Consider the following 16,839-nt stretch of genomic DNA (forward strand, 5'->3'; position numbering starts at 1 on the left):
ATCTGTGGCTTTCTCAAATTGTCTCTCTTCAAAGATATATCTACTTAAGGGACCTGTCTTGGGATATAGATTGTAAAGTGCACACAACCCTTTCTAAATATGGATTTTATTTAACCAGGGAGCATCACACGTCATTTCTAAGTTGTGGAAGACTGTGCAGTCTAGCCTGACAGAAAGAAGGCTGAATGCAGAAATAGCGTCACAGTCCTCACAATCAGAGACCCATATTCAAATAAAGCTTGATGCCCAACTTGGTGTTGAATTTATTCCCTTGAAGTAACAGATTTCAAGCAAGCAGAACTCTAGTTCTGAGGAGGTTTGAACAGCTTTCCCTGGGAGCCAAGTAAGTCTTTGCCTTCAACAGATCCGAAAACTTCTGATTTCTTCTTTATTTTAAATGTTTTTCCCCCAAGGTGAAGCTGAATAGATGGCTTGAAATTTTCTGTCTACAAATGACACACATAGATCAAGATATTACAAACCAGCTACACCTACCCTTTAAGACACTCCTCCCAGCAATCCTAATTTCTGTGCCTAGTGGCCAGTTTTGTTCTCAAAGCTTTTTTTTTTTTTTTTGAATATTTGTTGATACTAGCCCCTCACAAGAGCTCCCTTACTGCCTCACCTGTTACCTTCTTCTTTAACTAGCTTATCCCTGCTGCATTTGAAAACTGCTACTTTTGGCAGCTAATACATTTAAGGAAGAGATAGAAAGAGGAATAAAACTAAATTTGATTAAATATATGTAACAGAATGGTCTGTATGTTTACATCTGAAGTAACTATCTGGTTGCTGTGGTTTTATCACATCGTTATTCATTAATCCAGAATGAATGAGAGAGAAAACTGGATTAGAGTCCTTTCCCAGAAGCGATACTGCCACACCGAGGTGCACAGGAGCAGCAACTATTGCAGCCATCTGTTTTCCTGCACCTTTTCATGCATGGTTTTAAGTGATTAAGCAAAAACAGACTAAAAAAATTGTTCTGCTTTTTTTTTTTTTTGAATGAAATATGAAAGATAGAAGGAGGAGGTTTCTGATAATCAGTCCACTACTCTTTTTGGAAATCCTAAAATTATATGTGGGGTATCTTTTTATTATTATTCTTTATGCTGTAGATGTGCATAGATGCCTCAGCTTGGATTCAGGAATGGTTTAAGTTTCCTGTATGAAGAAACCTGTGCAGAGGAAGAAATAATCATTTCACAACTGCAAAACTTTACTGTGAAGAGACCAAAACCCAGGTTTAGGCTTTGTTAGTCACTTAATGGAGGAGCATAATCACTTAATCATAAACACAGGTAGAAGTTAGCCCACAAAATATGACGGCAGAGTCTGAGGAGGTCTCCTGTCAGGACACATCCCCTTTGCTCCTCTCCTGATGCTAGGATGCACAGCAGCACAAAGCTTGTTGGATTTGATTCAGTGGTGACACCAGCTTGTTGGCACTGAGCTCAGCTGCTATCGCCGGCTCGCAGCTGCACTGTGGAGACTTCGGAGGTTTACAAGGCCTTAACTCCTTAAGAACTAATCAAACATAAAACTACCTCTAAAGCTGTTACACTGTGCTTTTAGTGATTAAAAGAAAACAATCTATTTTATTATCAAGCAGGCACATAGTAAAGACACGAGGTATTAAAAGCCAAATGTTTGGGCATCAGCACAGGTTTACTTGGAAAATACAAAAGCTGTAATTATTGACAATGAACTTACTTGCTAATATTATTTTCCAAGAACCCTGGACTCTCTGAATCTTATTGGAAATAACTGAAGGAAAATACACTTAGAGAGTTTGGGTTTGGAGCCAGAATATTTAGCTTGACACGCAGAAGCTGCTGGATCCACAAAACCGCTGGTGCAGAAAAAAGGCCATAGGCAAAACCTCTTGTTCCCACCTACCCTCTACAGATTTTTGACTTCGTTCTCTTTTCTCTGTCCCTGTGGCCCCTATGGACTAAACTGGACAACAGGATTTGCTACCTACTTGGTGACCCAAAGCTATCTGAATACAGTACATGGAAAATAAAAATATAACTGCACACAATCTCTCTTGGGACAACACTTCGATTTTCCAGACCTTAAGCAGTTCTTGCAGCTAGGAAGCCCAAAGACATTCTCAAACATAAATTAACTCTCTCCTTAGTAAAATTGTACTAATGTAATGTAAACTTGTTTATAAACCAACTTGATTAGACCAGAGCAAATCCCACATTGGGGCACTCTTGCTGTAGAAGTTCCCAATTAATTTAACATTATAAAGTAGGAAAAAAATCCTTCTTGCACTAAGTGGGACTATGCAGAGGTTTGCAGCAGTTTTACTGGAATGCTCACATGGGATTTAAAACTGCTTTTCCCCATTATCAGGCATCCTAATATTCATGTGGGGAAAGCTAGTTAGTGGAAAGTAGGTCTCAATTTACTCCCTGCTGACTCTAAGGGGGGGAACCATAGCTGTTGAACAGAATACAACAATGATGTACAATACACTGAAGAGTAAGAACGGATACTGAGGGGTCTCTGATGAAAACGCTTAGGAGGGAGGCATTAACCCACAGGCAATTTATCTAAATCAAATCTCCTCCTTTAAAGCTATCTGTTCTTACAGAGGTGTTCTGCAGAGTAATCTAATCCTACTGCAGTTTCTCCTGTTCATATATGCATAAACTTTATGTACTATGACAAATGGTAAGAGATTTGAAGTTATATTTGCTAAATAGCAAAACAAATGATTCAGTAACACTCTCTTGAATTTCTTTGAAACAAGGATAGAGGTTGACAGCCCCTCCACACCCACAGGCCTTACTCTCTCCAAACTGAGTACATGTATGTGGAGTTTACTCCCCCAAATTTCATTGAGAAGGCCTAGTTCTATGAATGAAAAGTTGAAGGTGAAAAGACAAGGACAATTACTGATCAGTCCCTTCCAGCTGCTGCTATCCCCCTTTGCACACAATCACAGAAGGACTGAGGTGGGAAGGTGCCTTGCAGAAGCAGGGTCAGTTGGAGGAGGTTGCCCAGGTCCCCCATTAGTTGGGTTTTGAATACCTCGACAGATGGAGATGCCACCATCTCTTTGGACAACTGTTCCAGTGTTTAATCACACAGTAAAAATGTTTGTTGTCTATGCTTAAACAGAATTTCTCATATTTCAGTCTGTGCCCAATGGCTCATCCTGTCACTGGACACCACTAATAAGAGGAGCCTGGTTCCACCTTCTCTACACCCTCCCATTAGGAGTTTGTACACATGGATAAGATCCCCCTGGGCCTCCTCTCCTTCAGGATAAACAGTCCCAGCTGTCTCCACCTCTCCTCACATGGCAGAAGTTCCTGTCCCTTACATGTGTAAGGGACACATGTAAGGCCCGTCTCTGGGCTCGCTTTGCTCTGCCCACGTCTCTCTTTGTACCGCAGGTGGGCCAAGCTGGACACACCACACACGGCCTCACCAAGGCTGAGCAGAGGGGAAAGGTCACCTCCCTCGGCCTGCTGGCAATGCTCTTCCTATTACAGCTCCAGGTGCTGTTGGTTTTCATAGCTGCCAGGGCATGTAGCTGGCCCATGGTCAACTTGGCATCCATCAGAACCCCCAGGTCCTTTCCTGGAAAGCTGCTTTCCAGCCAGTTGGCCTCCAGCATCTCCTGGCATATGGGGTTATTCCTCTCCAGGTGCAGGAGGCAATCAGCTACAGAAATGGGGACGGCACTGGGACACAAGGGACAGAAAAGGCTTCCTAAGACCTACCTGACAGATCAGCATCTGCTAGTGATGCAGATTTCTGCAGGTTCTGCAAGTTCTCCTTGTCTCCTTTGGATTGCAGAGATCACTGCAGATTATATGTCTATTTAAAGTGCAGCTAAGTCAATTAAGTACTTGGTTAAAATATCAACATTTTGCTCAGCATTCCTGAGTCAATTCGCATGACACTATGTGATACCATAAAAACACTGACATGGCAGAAAAAAACATTACTTTCCCGTGCGGTATCAGCAAAACATGTTCAGCACAGGTATTTCCCTGACCCACTGGCTGTGTTTTGCATTGGAAAACCTCCTCCTTCAGTGCTGTAAAATGATGATCTAGTAGCATGACTGTGCTCTCCCTACCAAATCTTAGCCTTTCTTGAGTCAGTTTCACACCCTGTATCCCTTTAAAACCTCTTTGGGCTCCAGTGGGAGTTTTGTGCTTGCTACAGCCCAAAGCCAGTAAATACAGCGCTGCCCTGACCTGGAATGAACAACTTTTGCCATTGGGTTCTTTATAACGCTCCAAGGAAGATTCCTCTTTCTGGTTTTACAGATACTAAAAACCAAACAAACAAAAAAGCACAAACTGTGACCAGAAAACCTAATGAACCTATATCTGTGCACAGGCACCTGATCACTCCAGCAGCAAGCCAGGCAGTGTGGCACAGCTGTCAGTCCCCCTGCATGGCACATTCACAATTAGCACACCACCTCGAGGGACACTGAATTCCAGACAATCTCCTGTAGCAGTCAGTGACCCTTTCTAAATGGGGTTGATTGGTATTATTAGGAGATAACATCTGTGTGGTGCAACATACTGATGTGAGGTGAGAGCCTCAGAGTGCTTCAATATAATTTGGAGGAGGCCTTATCAAGCAGCAACTGAAGGCATGTATTACAGTGCAATCAAAGAGGATGATCAACAAGCTAAATTAAATAGAAATGTGTGCCCTTTCTCTTATTTTAGCTCCAAGGACAGAAAGACTTGACAGGATTAGAAACATTGCAGTGTCATGTCTGTCTGTCTAGCCATATTTTGCAAGATACTTTTTCTTTTTTTCAGACATGTCTGCTCATTCATTCACCTTCACTGGAAGGAAAGGAAAACAAGGTGTGGTAAAAATTATGACAGACAGAAAGAAGAAAAAAGCCCAATCCATTTCAAAAAATGATTTTGAATTTCCCTCAGTGCAGGCAACTAGATCTTGGTTTTACACCAGTTTTGTACTGTAAAATGTCTTAACTTTCTTGAATTTTCAATGCCAGCAGAATCAGAGGCTGGATGTTTCAAACGTCACCACCGACAACAAAGAACACCTTTTCTTTACTTCCAGATCACGTTTGAAACTCTCTAGTAAAATCTTGCTATGGCTTTTAGCTACAGATTCTAGAGTTCAGAAACACTGCATAGGCATCAGAGATTTTTTCAGCAACATTTAAAGTGTGTATCTGCAAGCATATGCAAATTACAAATGTGTGCATGCATGTGTGTATATGATGTGTTTACATTTAAAAATGGAGCTGCTGTGAAAGCTGACTGACTTGTTAACATATCAGCTGAATTTACTTTAACACACACTGGCAGATCTCCCAATTGCCACATTACAGAAAATTAGTATTATGTATATTCTGATCTATTAAGCTGGTGATGAATGCGTAGGAAGAAACACCCAAAGAGAAGCATGGAGAGAAAGGTTTGTTCACTTTTCAGTGGGACTTTGCAATTCAGAGACTCAGCAAACATAATACAGCTGATATGTCTCTTGTACAGAGCTTGTCTGAAGTAAAGATGTGCAATGTATGATTTTTACCTCCAAGAGAATTGCCATAAGCATCTCATTTTTGTCATTAGAAAATCTAAACCATTCTCTAGGTCTGCCTGTGGCTCTTGGAAACTCATACACTCAGATGACAGTGTTTTATGAGTGTGAAGATGTTCTGCAGAACAGTTTTCACTAAATTGGGACGGACCCTGACAGCAGGTGAAAGAAGAACATGGATACTGAATCTCCAGCATTAAAACTGTAACTTCATCATGTCCATTGCAAGGGCACAGGGCTCTCAAATCATGGCTGGCAGAAGATAAAGAGCCTGGATTCAGGAGATCCCAGAGAAGAGTTATGGACCTTCTGTACTTCAATCCTCTCTGCAAAATTCACAGCCTGCTGACTAACACCTTTCCCTCCCTGGGCTTGCCATTGGCTCTGTCCCCAGGATCTGTCTGGCCATCCTGAGCTGCACCACCATGTGTGATACCCCATCCACACAACAACTCCCAAAGCAATATGCCCCTTCTCCTGTCTTGGGTCCAGCACAGCGTAGCTATTTAACCAAAGTTTTATCCAACTAGTAGGTACCTCTGTCCTTGAAAGAAAAGTACCTCTAAGCCAGACAGTACAAATTACAGTGCTGGAGTCATGACTGGCTTTCGGGTCTTCTGGTTTCTTCCAGATCCAGCTCAACAGTGCTTTAAATCTTTTTTTGAAATGCCCCCTCAGTTAAATGTTATATTACAATGCAGTCTAAGATGTTCAGACTTTCTCTCCCCCCTCCCAGTTTTTTATGTATAACATGAACCAAAAATATGCCTCAGGTGTGTCCCTTTTATGATCTAACCAGGAAGGGAATGCTAGAGAAATTGCGTTCTTTTAATCATGCTTAGAAAGATGACTTATATGGGTATTTAAGGTCTAATTTTAGCAACTTACATAACTTCTAGTGGAAATCTAACAAAGTAAATCAATCATCACGATCAAGAGACAGCACAATTAAACCTCTAATAACCTACATCACCTAAAAGTACTTAAAGCAAAAATGTGTACAAATAGAAAACAAACAACTTGCTTAACCAGTCCGTAGGTTGCATTAAACAAAATTGCTGTTGCCAGAAAGGCATTGACCCTGACAACCATGTCACAGGAGTCATGCATTCCAAAACAAAATCAAAATCTACCTTACATTGTAGTGCAAAGGCAGCCAGCTCTGGGCCCTAGGGAAGCGCATTGCAAAGCAGAAGACCTTTGCAGAGAAATACCTTTCACGGATCCTAGAGAGTTCGTTTAATGAAGTGTCCCCAGGTGATTTCTATCTGCTACAATGATGAACAGGCTGAAAGGCAATATCTCTGATACAGAAAACAGAAGCAAAGAGAGCAACTAAACAAAGGCTGCTCAAGGCACTGACACAAATATCCCCCAAAAACAACATTAGCAAATTATTTGGAATGGACATAAAATGCATGTTTCAGAGCTGAAGTCAATGTCTAGATGAGAAAGAGATCACGAGAAGACAGTTCAACTGGGTAGATTCGCCTCTATGTGCCTACCGCATAGTTAGACAGTTCTCCAGAGCATTTGGAAATTTACTGACTGCTGTCAGAAAACCGTCTGTTCTCATATCTTTATGCCTCCCACTAGAGCAGATCTGTGATCTCAGGAGAAGAGACATAGCCTCCCTGGCGAAAAACATTGCGATAACATAGCTTGCTGGGAGAACGTCTACTTAGAATGATGTTAACTTGGTTTGTGCTTTGAGGAAGACAGAAGTGTAGGTATTTTAGGGATGTGGTGTGGGATGGGAGGAGGTGGGAGCAGACTTATCTCATACACACATGCTTTTAGCACAAAGCTTCCTGATGGTGAACAGCGGGAGTAGGACTACTGAAATTTCAGCATTTAGTCTCTCTCTTTACTGGCAAACAGGGCTCCAGCCTTGGTATCTAAACAAATGCTAGAGAAGAGCCTAGATTCTCCACATCTTTCAGATAAATGAAACCTTGTCAAAGGAGAAGCAAATGGTAGAATAGCACAGCAGTGACAAAAGCTCTGATCCGACAGTCTGGGCAGACTGCTGTGCTCATGCAGGGCCTCAATGACTTTAATAAGCCTTCACAGAAGCAGAGCAGTCCCTTTGCATACTGTCAACCACGAGCCCAGGACCTAATTCAGTATGCAGCTCCACACCCCCATCATGTTGGCAGTAAGTCAGAATTGGTGAGACAACTTGCAAAGGAAAAAAAAAAAGCAACATTTTAAACCTAATTTAATGTTAGCTTTTGATGTGACTAATATCAAAGCATTTTTTCACTTCTATTTAATCAAAATTAATCACTAAGATTACTACAGTAATTTATGTTGGAGATTATTGAAATGAGTGTTTTATTAAAATCTGGTTTTATTAATAAAACACATTCTGGCTATGGGATCGTACAAGTCTGCTATTAGAGACTATTAACTGGGGACTGGGAGTTAATCATAACAGCCATGCTGCCAGGTCCTTTGACAGCAACACACACTGGGTTTGTTTCTGCTTTTACTTTTACTAGCATATTCAAGGCAATTAGTTACCCCAGCACAAGAGCAGAGTAACTCCTGTAAAGCAGGGAACAGAGACAAAGGTACATGTGTCTCAGTAGTTTTGAGCAAAGAAACAGTAATCAGAAGGAGACTCACCAGCCTGATTAGTCGTGATGCTGACAGCAGCAAATTGTCTGGAAAGTGTACTCAAGTCGGATACCCCATTGACTGCATCAATCTCAAAAGTGTAATTAGTATGTGCCAAAAGGTCCACTACTGTCACCGTGGTGTTGGTGAGGCCAGTCTGACCGGGTAAGAATCGCACGTTGTCACTACATGGCTCACACAGCTTGCTGCTTCCTCCACATTTTTTGCAAATGATGTTGAAAGTGACATCTTTCCGACCTCCCGTGTCAAGGGGCCAGCTCCAGTCCAGGATAACAGACGTCTCATTGATGTTAGAGATAACGTTTCTTGGAGCAGAGGGTGGTCCTACAAAAGGAAAGCAAAGGCATGTGTTTTTCTGTAGTGTGCGAAGATGGGGGTAACAAGGATGCAAAAATACAAAAGCAAGTAACATAAATAACCAAGCTCCTCTAGTCATTCCTGTAGAGACTCCTGTAATACTCCACTGGACTACAGGTCTAGACTCTCAAGGACCATGTTTTGGTATACACAATTAGTACTCTTAGAGAACAATTCAGGAATAAGGGCTGGTCTACTAGAGTTGTGCAGGACAGCTACTGGTAATTGCACTTGGATTTTGCTGAAGATATTGCGAACAGTTGAAAAATACTAGCTCTCCTTTTGGGGTGAGACAGAGAATAACGAGGAGAAAGTGAAAAGAAAAAGGCATAAATCCAGCCCAAGAATCTTTGGTAGACTGTCCAACACGTAAGAAAACATGGGAGGCAGTGGATGGTTGACTGCAATGGAACATGAGAGGAAGCAAGCAAGCTGCTCAGATACAGATGAAGGAGCAAGAACGACAGCCCCGAGCACAATGATGCTACTCACTGGTGCAAGCCATGGATGGAGGGTCTTTCTCAGAGCGAAAGTAATTCTTTTCACACCTGCAGTTCAGAGACGCGTCTTCATAGGTAGAGCTGTGAGGTGGGCACTTAGCACACTTCACATTGCCAGCAGAGGCTTTGTAGAACCCAGGTCGACAGGCTGCAAAATGATAAGAGTGGAGTTTTAAATTCCATGGATATCTCCATTTTAACAGGTGATCTAGTTATTATCCTGGAATCTATCCATATGTAGATCACATTCTGTGGGTGTTTATGGTCTAAAAAACATAGAGTTTTCTCATAATGAGAAAGCTGATAGAAATAAAACCTCTTAGTAGAACAATGAAGCTCTTCACAAATCAACTTAGATTTGTATTTAATTTTCCCTGTATAACAAAACAGAATATTGTACCTCCAAGAAGCAACGCTTTCTGTATTGCATTATGAGAACTTCACTTTTTTTTTTTCCTCCTTCTCTTCTCTTCTGGTTAATTTACCAAAACATGGGCCCTGTCCTGCATAAGAAGCTAACTTTATCCTCTCTCTGTTGCCAAGGTTTGCCAACAAGGGGATGCTAATTATAACCTATGTCTATTCAGTTCAGCATGACTAAGCCAGCCAAAAGGAAGAAAATAACCTAAACAGTATAAAATGTATTCCATTTCTGAAGGACTATGCATCAAACTCAAAGAGCTGCTTCTGATCCTGATTGACTGTTGGGAACTTTCATGGTCTGTACTATGAGGATGCTTTTTGCATTACCCAGTTCTCTAAGGATAGAGCTTGAACCCACAAATCTGCTTTTGACAAAGCCCTGGTAGTGATGTTTCATTAACATTTGCACACACCCTCTGTTTTGGCTCCTGTTGCATTTCAGACTGATTCATTGCCACATTTGCATCAGATGAAAACAGCCTTTGAAATAAGTTACAGAAATGAACAATCAAGTAAATAGCTTTTTATGAAAAACTCATGTAGTCAAATAACATGGTTGACTTCTTTCCGCTAAGATGATCTCACCATCTGAAAATCAAAAAAAATATATTAAACCCAAACCAGATAACACCACTAAGACTCTACTGTTCAGCTGCAGTTTCTCTCCAAGGCACGCGTTCTTCTCCGAACAGCATTTACCCAGTACGGTCGCACTGCTGACACCGGTCACCCTCAGGTCTGTACCCACAGCTACAACAGCAGCACACAAACAGACGACATAACAGAAGTGAACACATCTGAAAATATGTTCACTACGTTTTACTACGTTTCTCTTCCACAGGAAACACTGCCTAATGCACTATCATACTAGGAAAACTGCTTTTTGTGTCTGGGGTCCAGACAGTCAAGCTTGAATAAAATGGCCCTGGACCTGTCATTGATTTAAATGTTCATTTGAAGCCAAAGGTCTATCATCTTAGCATGAGGCTAAGCAGGCACACCTTGTTCATTTTTGCTTATGAACATGAGCTGATTGATAAATGTAGTATGCAGGATCGCATTCATTCATGTACTGCCCAAAGAGAAGAAAAAAAAAGTTCAGATAAGCAGTTTCAGGTGAAAAAATACCAGAATAAGTACCCCAACACCTTCGTAAGGGATGGAGGAGAGAGAGAAGCTACAGCATTAAAATGGCCATTCAGCTTCCACGTCACCATCCATAACTAAATCCTAACTGAACTTCTGGGCTAAGCTAAAGCTAACTTGGTCATTAGTTCCCAGTGCCAAACACCCGAGTGGAACACGCTGAAGGGAAAATCAAAACCCAGCGCAGCCACACGTCCTGTTCTGATACATCTTAATAAAGAAAAACCTCCTTGCACGGCACCGAGCCCGGCTTGAGGAGTATGAAATGTTTCACAAAGAAGCGCTAATCTCAGCCACCCTTCAGCACCTTCCCAGTCCTTGCAAATAGATGTTGCCTGGCTGCAGCTGCTACCTCCTACTGCCACGGTACTGAAACAGCTGAGAAAGACATCTCCCGCTTCACAATCTCTCCTGCAAGCCCTAATGAAATAATCCCCAGGTTCAGCCTCTGATGCGTGGTGCCACCAGGCAATCTGTGAAAGCAGAATTGCTAAAAATGACCTCACAGCAGAGTTTGCAGAATCTAACACCAATCTGTAGGATCTGGCACAGCCTGCCCTCCTTCAGTCAGGGCTGTTTTTGTTTCCATCTCCTCTGACGCTGCAAGGGTCTTTGGAGACTTTTGTTTGCTTAACTTGAGAAGAATAAAGGAAACCTTGACCCCTCTTAAACACCTCCGCTAGGAGGAAATACAGCCGAAACCAGAGTTGGCTTCTGGGGTTTTGTTGCTGTAGTAGTCCTCAGATCTCATCCCCTCCCAGCTATTGCCCCATGACAAGCAGGTCACACTTAGAGCAAGTCTCTATTCTCCCTCCTGCTGACAGAGGAGCTTCTGATTATTTTATTGCCTTGTGGCACAGAATGGCCGTTCCTGGCCCACAGAAAAGAAGCGATTTCAACCCCGTCCTTACCAGCACCACTCACCGAGAAAGGACATAAAAAACAAGCATCATGCTGCCTCTATGTATACATTCACACAGCATGCCCATCAAAACTTCCTATGGAAACTCAAAACCAGTTATTAAACACTTAACCATATCTACTTAGCTTGAAGGGACATTTTTAACTCATGGGAAAGCATACACCGGACAAAGACGTATTTATGAGTACATACAGCATAAATCTTATTTTTTTTCTAATAATCATATATACTAGCTTAACATAAAGACTAGAAAACAACTAATAACGTAAAACTGAACCTTTGTCATGTGCTTGGTCTTTCTACAAGACCCAATTTCAACTGCTTATGAAACATAATTTATTCATAGCATTGTTAACACCTGAGCATTCATTCATGGAATGCAACTACATTAAGATCGCTTATTTTGGGACACATTCAAAGCACCACCAACATTTTAATACGATAATGAATTAAACATCAGTAAACAAGCTTGCACAAGCAGTAGATTTATTTTGTGGTGTAAGGATGAGAAAGGAAGGAATCAAATTGCTCCATTAAGAAGTGGCTCATATGAAAACCTGCAGAACCCATTTTAAAAAGTTGGTGGTTGTGTGGGGAAGGAGAAGAAACGAAGAAGCAGGAGTATGCAGGAGGCATTCTGCTTGAGCCAGATCAGGCTTTTTCTCTTCCAGAGGGACAGAGAGGTCCCTGTTTCAGGTTGCTGCCACCACTGCACTGAGCGAGTAGTTGGGTTGGTGGGAGGCGCTGCTTGAACCCTGCCGTCCCTGCACATCCTAGCGAGGGCATCCCAGTCTCAGAGCTTCCCCTCGGGCTGTCTTGCGCTTGCTGTCTCTGTCTGTCAGACTAGTTTAAGATTATTCAGCACTACAGCCCACAGGAGAAAAAAAAAAAAGCAATTATATTTGAAATTGAAGCCTGGAATGGGGCTGTGCCAATAAGAAGCCATCTCAATGCATTTACTATTATTATTTTCCTAATAATTTCTTATTTCTGGTATATAAAAGAGCCAAAGTCTTTAATTCAAAAGGCATTCCTCTTTATGTTAGAAAAACTGGATTACATGAACTAATGGAAGAAAGTTTGGCTTTTTTAGGTGAACAGCTTCGATTTCAGTCAAGTTGAAAATAAAAGCACTAGCACACCAAGTCTTCACTGAATCTGTAATTTCAACATGGGAACCAGTTGTGAGAAGCACTTGATTTTCCTTAACGTTTTCTTTTAGAAGCCAAGGAATTTTTCTTTCCCTCACTTCCACGTTGTTTTCAAGTGGAAGACAAAAATGAGGCTATCCATTTCTTTAGTTGCTTAATATACTCAGTTTAGTAATAGGTTAGTGTTTTAAAAGAAAAAAAAAATGGGGGAGGAGGGCACCACGAGCCTATATTTGTGTGTTTTTCATGTCAAGCATTCAAAGCCATCCAAATTCTTGGTAGCAGTAGTGTGGACACAGGGCTGGCAGAAGAGCTGCTTGCAGCTGACTCTAGACCCTGGTGCTGCCACCACTGCTGTGGCCCCAGTGCCTGCTCCCTTCTTCAGAAGTGTTCAGAGCAGGGGGTGGTGAGAAATTGTCTCCAGGGTCCTTCATTGCCACTGCTGGGTGGTGTGGAGGAGAGCAAGGAGCCTCCTCCCCACCGCCTGCAGCTGTCACTGGTGAGAACTAACCTCCAGAGCAGGCTGGTGGAGGGGGAAGACATGAGAGCAAATATGAGCAATAGGCCAGGAATAAAAACCTCTCAAGACACCAAAAGGGAGTAAAAGAAAATTTGAGGGTCTCTATATATGCGATGTACACCATACAGCAAGGCTGTTTGGTTTTGCTTCTTAAGATCTCCTCAAGTCAGATGCCCGATACCTGTTGGCACTGGTACCTCCTGCGCTAACTCCGATCAGAAATAATTTAAAATTGTATTTGGTCTGACTTCAGTCTCTCCTGCATGAGTGAGAGCTACACTGGCATCATTGAAGCTGCCTGCTGGTAAGAGTTTCAGGACTGCAGTTGTCTTCATTAATGTGTAAAAATAAGTTCCCTTAAGCTAAAGTTGATAAGTGTCTTAGAGACCGGGGAAAGTTACTTCAGTGAAAGAAAAATAAATGTATGCAGCAATCCCTGGTAGTTACTGCTAAAAGAAATGAGACTGTCTTTTCAACAGCCAGGTAAGCTTTGCCTCTGCCTGATGTGTTTGACTTAGAGAGGAAAACACTTTCCTAATTAAAGGTTAAACGATTGGCTTCAACTTGAATTAACTTGAAATTAAAATCTAAAGCCGTCAGGGGCATTTCAGCATTCAGAAATGCTCATGAAACACCTCACGGCTCTACCGCACCAGCCCTGGAAGGGCCCCTTGGTAGGCACAAGGGCACCACAGCTGCCCCTTGCTCCTCGTGTCACTGGGCCTCCCTCCGCTCCTTGTGCCAGGAATGGAGGTGCCAGGCTTCGGGGCAAGGCCTAGGCCATGCAGCGTGCTAGAGGTAGATATGGCTGCGGCCACCAAGCGATCAGAGTTCCCCTGTTGTTTGAGAAGACAGCCCGAGGGCAAAATGCCACTGTGGCACTGAACCACAGCACTTGGCATGTAAGGGAAGGTAAAGCACCTTCACACCCATACACCTGTGTGCGCACAAAATGAGATGTGACACAGCTGTCAGCTTGTGAAAACGGATGACATAACCAGCAGCATAGATTAACCTTATAAAACTCTTAAAACCATTTTGTTTTCCTTGGGCAAGTCATCTCTTTCCCTTCCTGCACTTGTTTATACCTCTGGTAAACAACAAAAAGATGAAAACCAGGATTAACTTTAAATGAAGACGACTTCACAACTGCTCATTTCACACTTCCATCACAAATTATATCCAGCCATATGTGTCGTTCATGCCCTATATTAAAAATAACACCATGTAGATGTGCTATAGTTCTGGCTCAGATATATGAGGAGTAGGAAATGAAGGTAAAATTCTGCCTTGACTCATCCCATCACCAGTTTCTATCACACATCATTCACTACACGGAAAATGTGTCATTTTCTCCTCCCTTGCTCATTACAGCACCCTGCTTAGCAGGAAACACTGCATTATAATGTAGATTTCCTGCAAAATCCTTCAGAGCAGGGAAACAATCTTCAGCAGATCTCACTGTTCATTAGCATATGAAAAGCCACTTAATCTATGACATTACATAGGTGCACATCTTTTCTCTTTCTGGGCCTCTAGGTATCTTCTTGCATAGCTACATAACCCAGACAGGTTTCTAAAAACTACAACATATTTTCAATTCTTATTTCTATTGGACTTAAGACAAGCTTTTTGTCATTGGCTCTGAATAAACAGTATGATACCACTTAAGGGAGCAAGCCTCAGAGCCAAGTATTACACCTTACAGCAGGAACAGAGGCAGAGACCTGAATGTCACTGTTCCATTGTACATCAACAACTCCCTCTACCTGCTGAGGAGGAGGAGAAGGAAGAGGAAGAGGGAAGGCTCTCCCATCTGGTGGGGATGCCCACTATGGGCTGCTGCACCAGCAGCGCATGTTTTCTCTTTGTTGGGCTGTGGTGCTGGTATAAACTCTGTGCCGACCATTCTGCTTGTTGGGGAAATAAAATCTTACAATTATTCTTTCACCAAGACGTAACAGACACCATCTTTGCTGCAGCCTTCGCCATGCTATACATAATACCTGAAATAATTACAAAACTGGCCAGCAGAAAAAGCAACCCAGCCATTTTTGTTAAGCATTATCAGCAAATCAATAAAGTCCCATATTGTATTTTCTGTGCACAAGACATACATTTTACTCTGAAAATGCAGACAGAAAATTAAGAGTTGCATTTTAAATATTAAACTGATTTACCAGCACTATTTCCGTTATTAGCTTTGCAATAGCTCTGGAAAAATGCAGCTATATATTACTATAACTTATCTTCTTGGGGGAAGACCACTGCAGAAGGAAACATGGATCGTGTACGCTTGCATCTGTTGACGGAAAAATACAGGAATCACAGCCAAAGCTGTTGGCAGATGTGAAAAACTACTTCAGCTGTCCACAACTAGAAGAGATCAACAATTAACAAGACCAACACAATTCCTTTCCTATCACTAGACCTCCTCCGACAGCAAGAGGTCCACAACCCGAGGGTTCAGGAAATGCTCTCTTCTCTCCACCATTTCCTACCCCTTCAGACCCTCTCCCTGTGCATGCAGCAAGGATTCGCTTCAGTGTGACACTGCAATGCCGTGCAATGCCTCTAGAAAAATCATCTCTGGAATGAGCACTTTCCTTTTTTTTTTTTTTTGCACCTGAAAGCTGCTGCCAGCACAAAAAAAAAAAAAAAACATATTCAGTAGCATTTAATCTTACTCATGAGTAAATTTCTGCTTTTTCCTCCCCACTTCATATTTTATAGTGATCTGTAACCTTAATGTATTTTAATCAGATGCTTTTTAAATTGGCTTTACTCCCAGGTCAAGTCATTCAGCAGAAACAATTCCTGTTCTTTGTTTAATAACTGTTACTGGCAGACATATTAATTATATGTACATAAGAGATAGCTTTATCCTAAGGGAATAACACTGCACCTTTCAACCACAGTCTGTAATAGTTTCATGTTATGCCTTGCAGGCTTTTGCATCTCTTTTTATGAAGTGCATTACGGCCATGATTGCTACCAACAGTACTGTTAGAAGTGCAACGTCAAAGATAGTCGGTCTTAAATGCAGCATTACAGTACAGATGTACTTGGTTGTGGGTACGCAAATATCTTGCTCTAAAATGCATAAGACATTTCAGCTCGTTCACAGGCATTTTTTTTTGAGAAAAATAAATCTTTCATTAACAGGAAAACACTGAGAACCACAGCCTTGATTCAGAATTTAAAGAAAATAAACAAAGTTCTACCTTAATTCCACCCATACTTAGTGAATCACTTGAGCAAGTATTTAAACAGAGAATTTAATAAACCCATGTTTATAAGCAGTGTCTTTCACTTTCCCTAAACAAGATGTTTTCCCGAAGCAGAGCCTGGACATGCTGAGATATATTAAACTGTCATTTTGTCAAACAAAGAAATCCCATGTTCTGTTTCTTTAGAAGTTAATTTAATCCACACAGAGATGAAAAATAACTTCCTAATTAAGAAGCATTTCCCCCCAAAAAAGTAAATTAAAGAAATACCAGAAAAAAATACCCACCATCAGCTTCAATGGGGGGAGGGAGAGAGGAGGTTGTAGAAACACACACACACAAAGAAATCTGAGAGTTTTAAATGACCATTTGGCAAGGATAG

General features: G+C 41.7%; 1 protein-coding gene across 7 annotated transcripts in view; it reads right to left on the bottom strand.

The window, feature by feature from the left end:
* EPHA3 (EPH receptor A3) overlaps positions 1 to 16,839 on the bottom strand; it is a 217,795-nt gene that overhangs the window by 68,499 nt on the left and 132,457 nt on the right. For all 7 annotated transcript variants that reach the window (XM_083838243.1, XM_083838242.1, XM_083838241.1 and 4 more), the window contains 2 exons: positions 9,058 to 9,213; positions 8,197 to 8,532 (listed from right to left, as the gene is read on the bottom strand). In XM_083838243.1, the coding sequence (XP_083694369.1) occupies positions 8,197 to 8,532; positions 9,058 to 9,213 (492 nt within the window). The remainder of the gene's footprint in view (positions 1 to 8,196; positions 8,533 to 9,057; positions 9,214 to 16,839) is intronic.

Source organism: Anser anser, assembly GCF_964211835.1.
Source record: "Anser anser genome assembly, chromosome: 1".
Lineage (NCBI taxonomy): Eukaryota > Metazoa > Chordata > Aves > Anseriformes > Anatidae > Anser > Anser anser.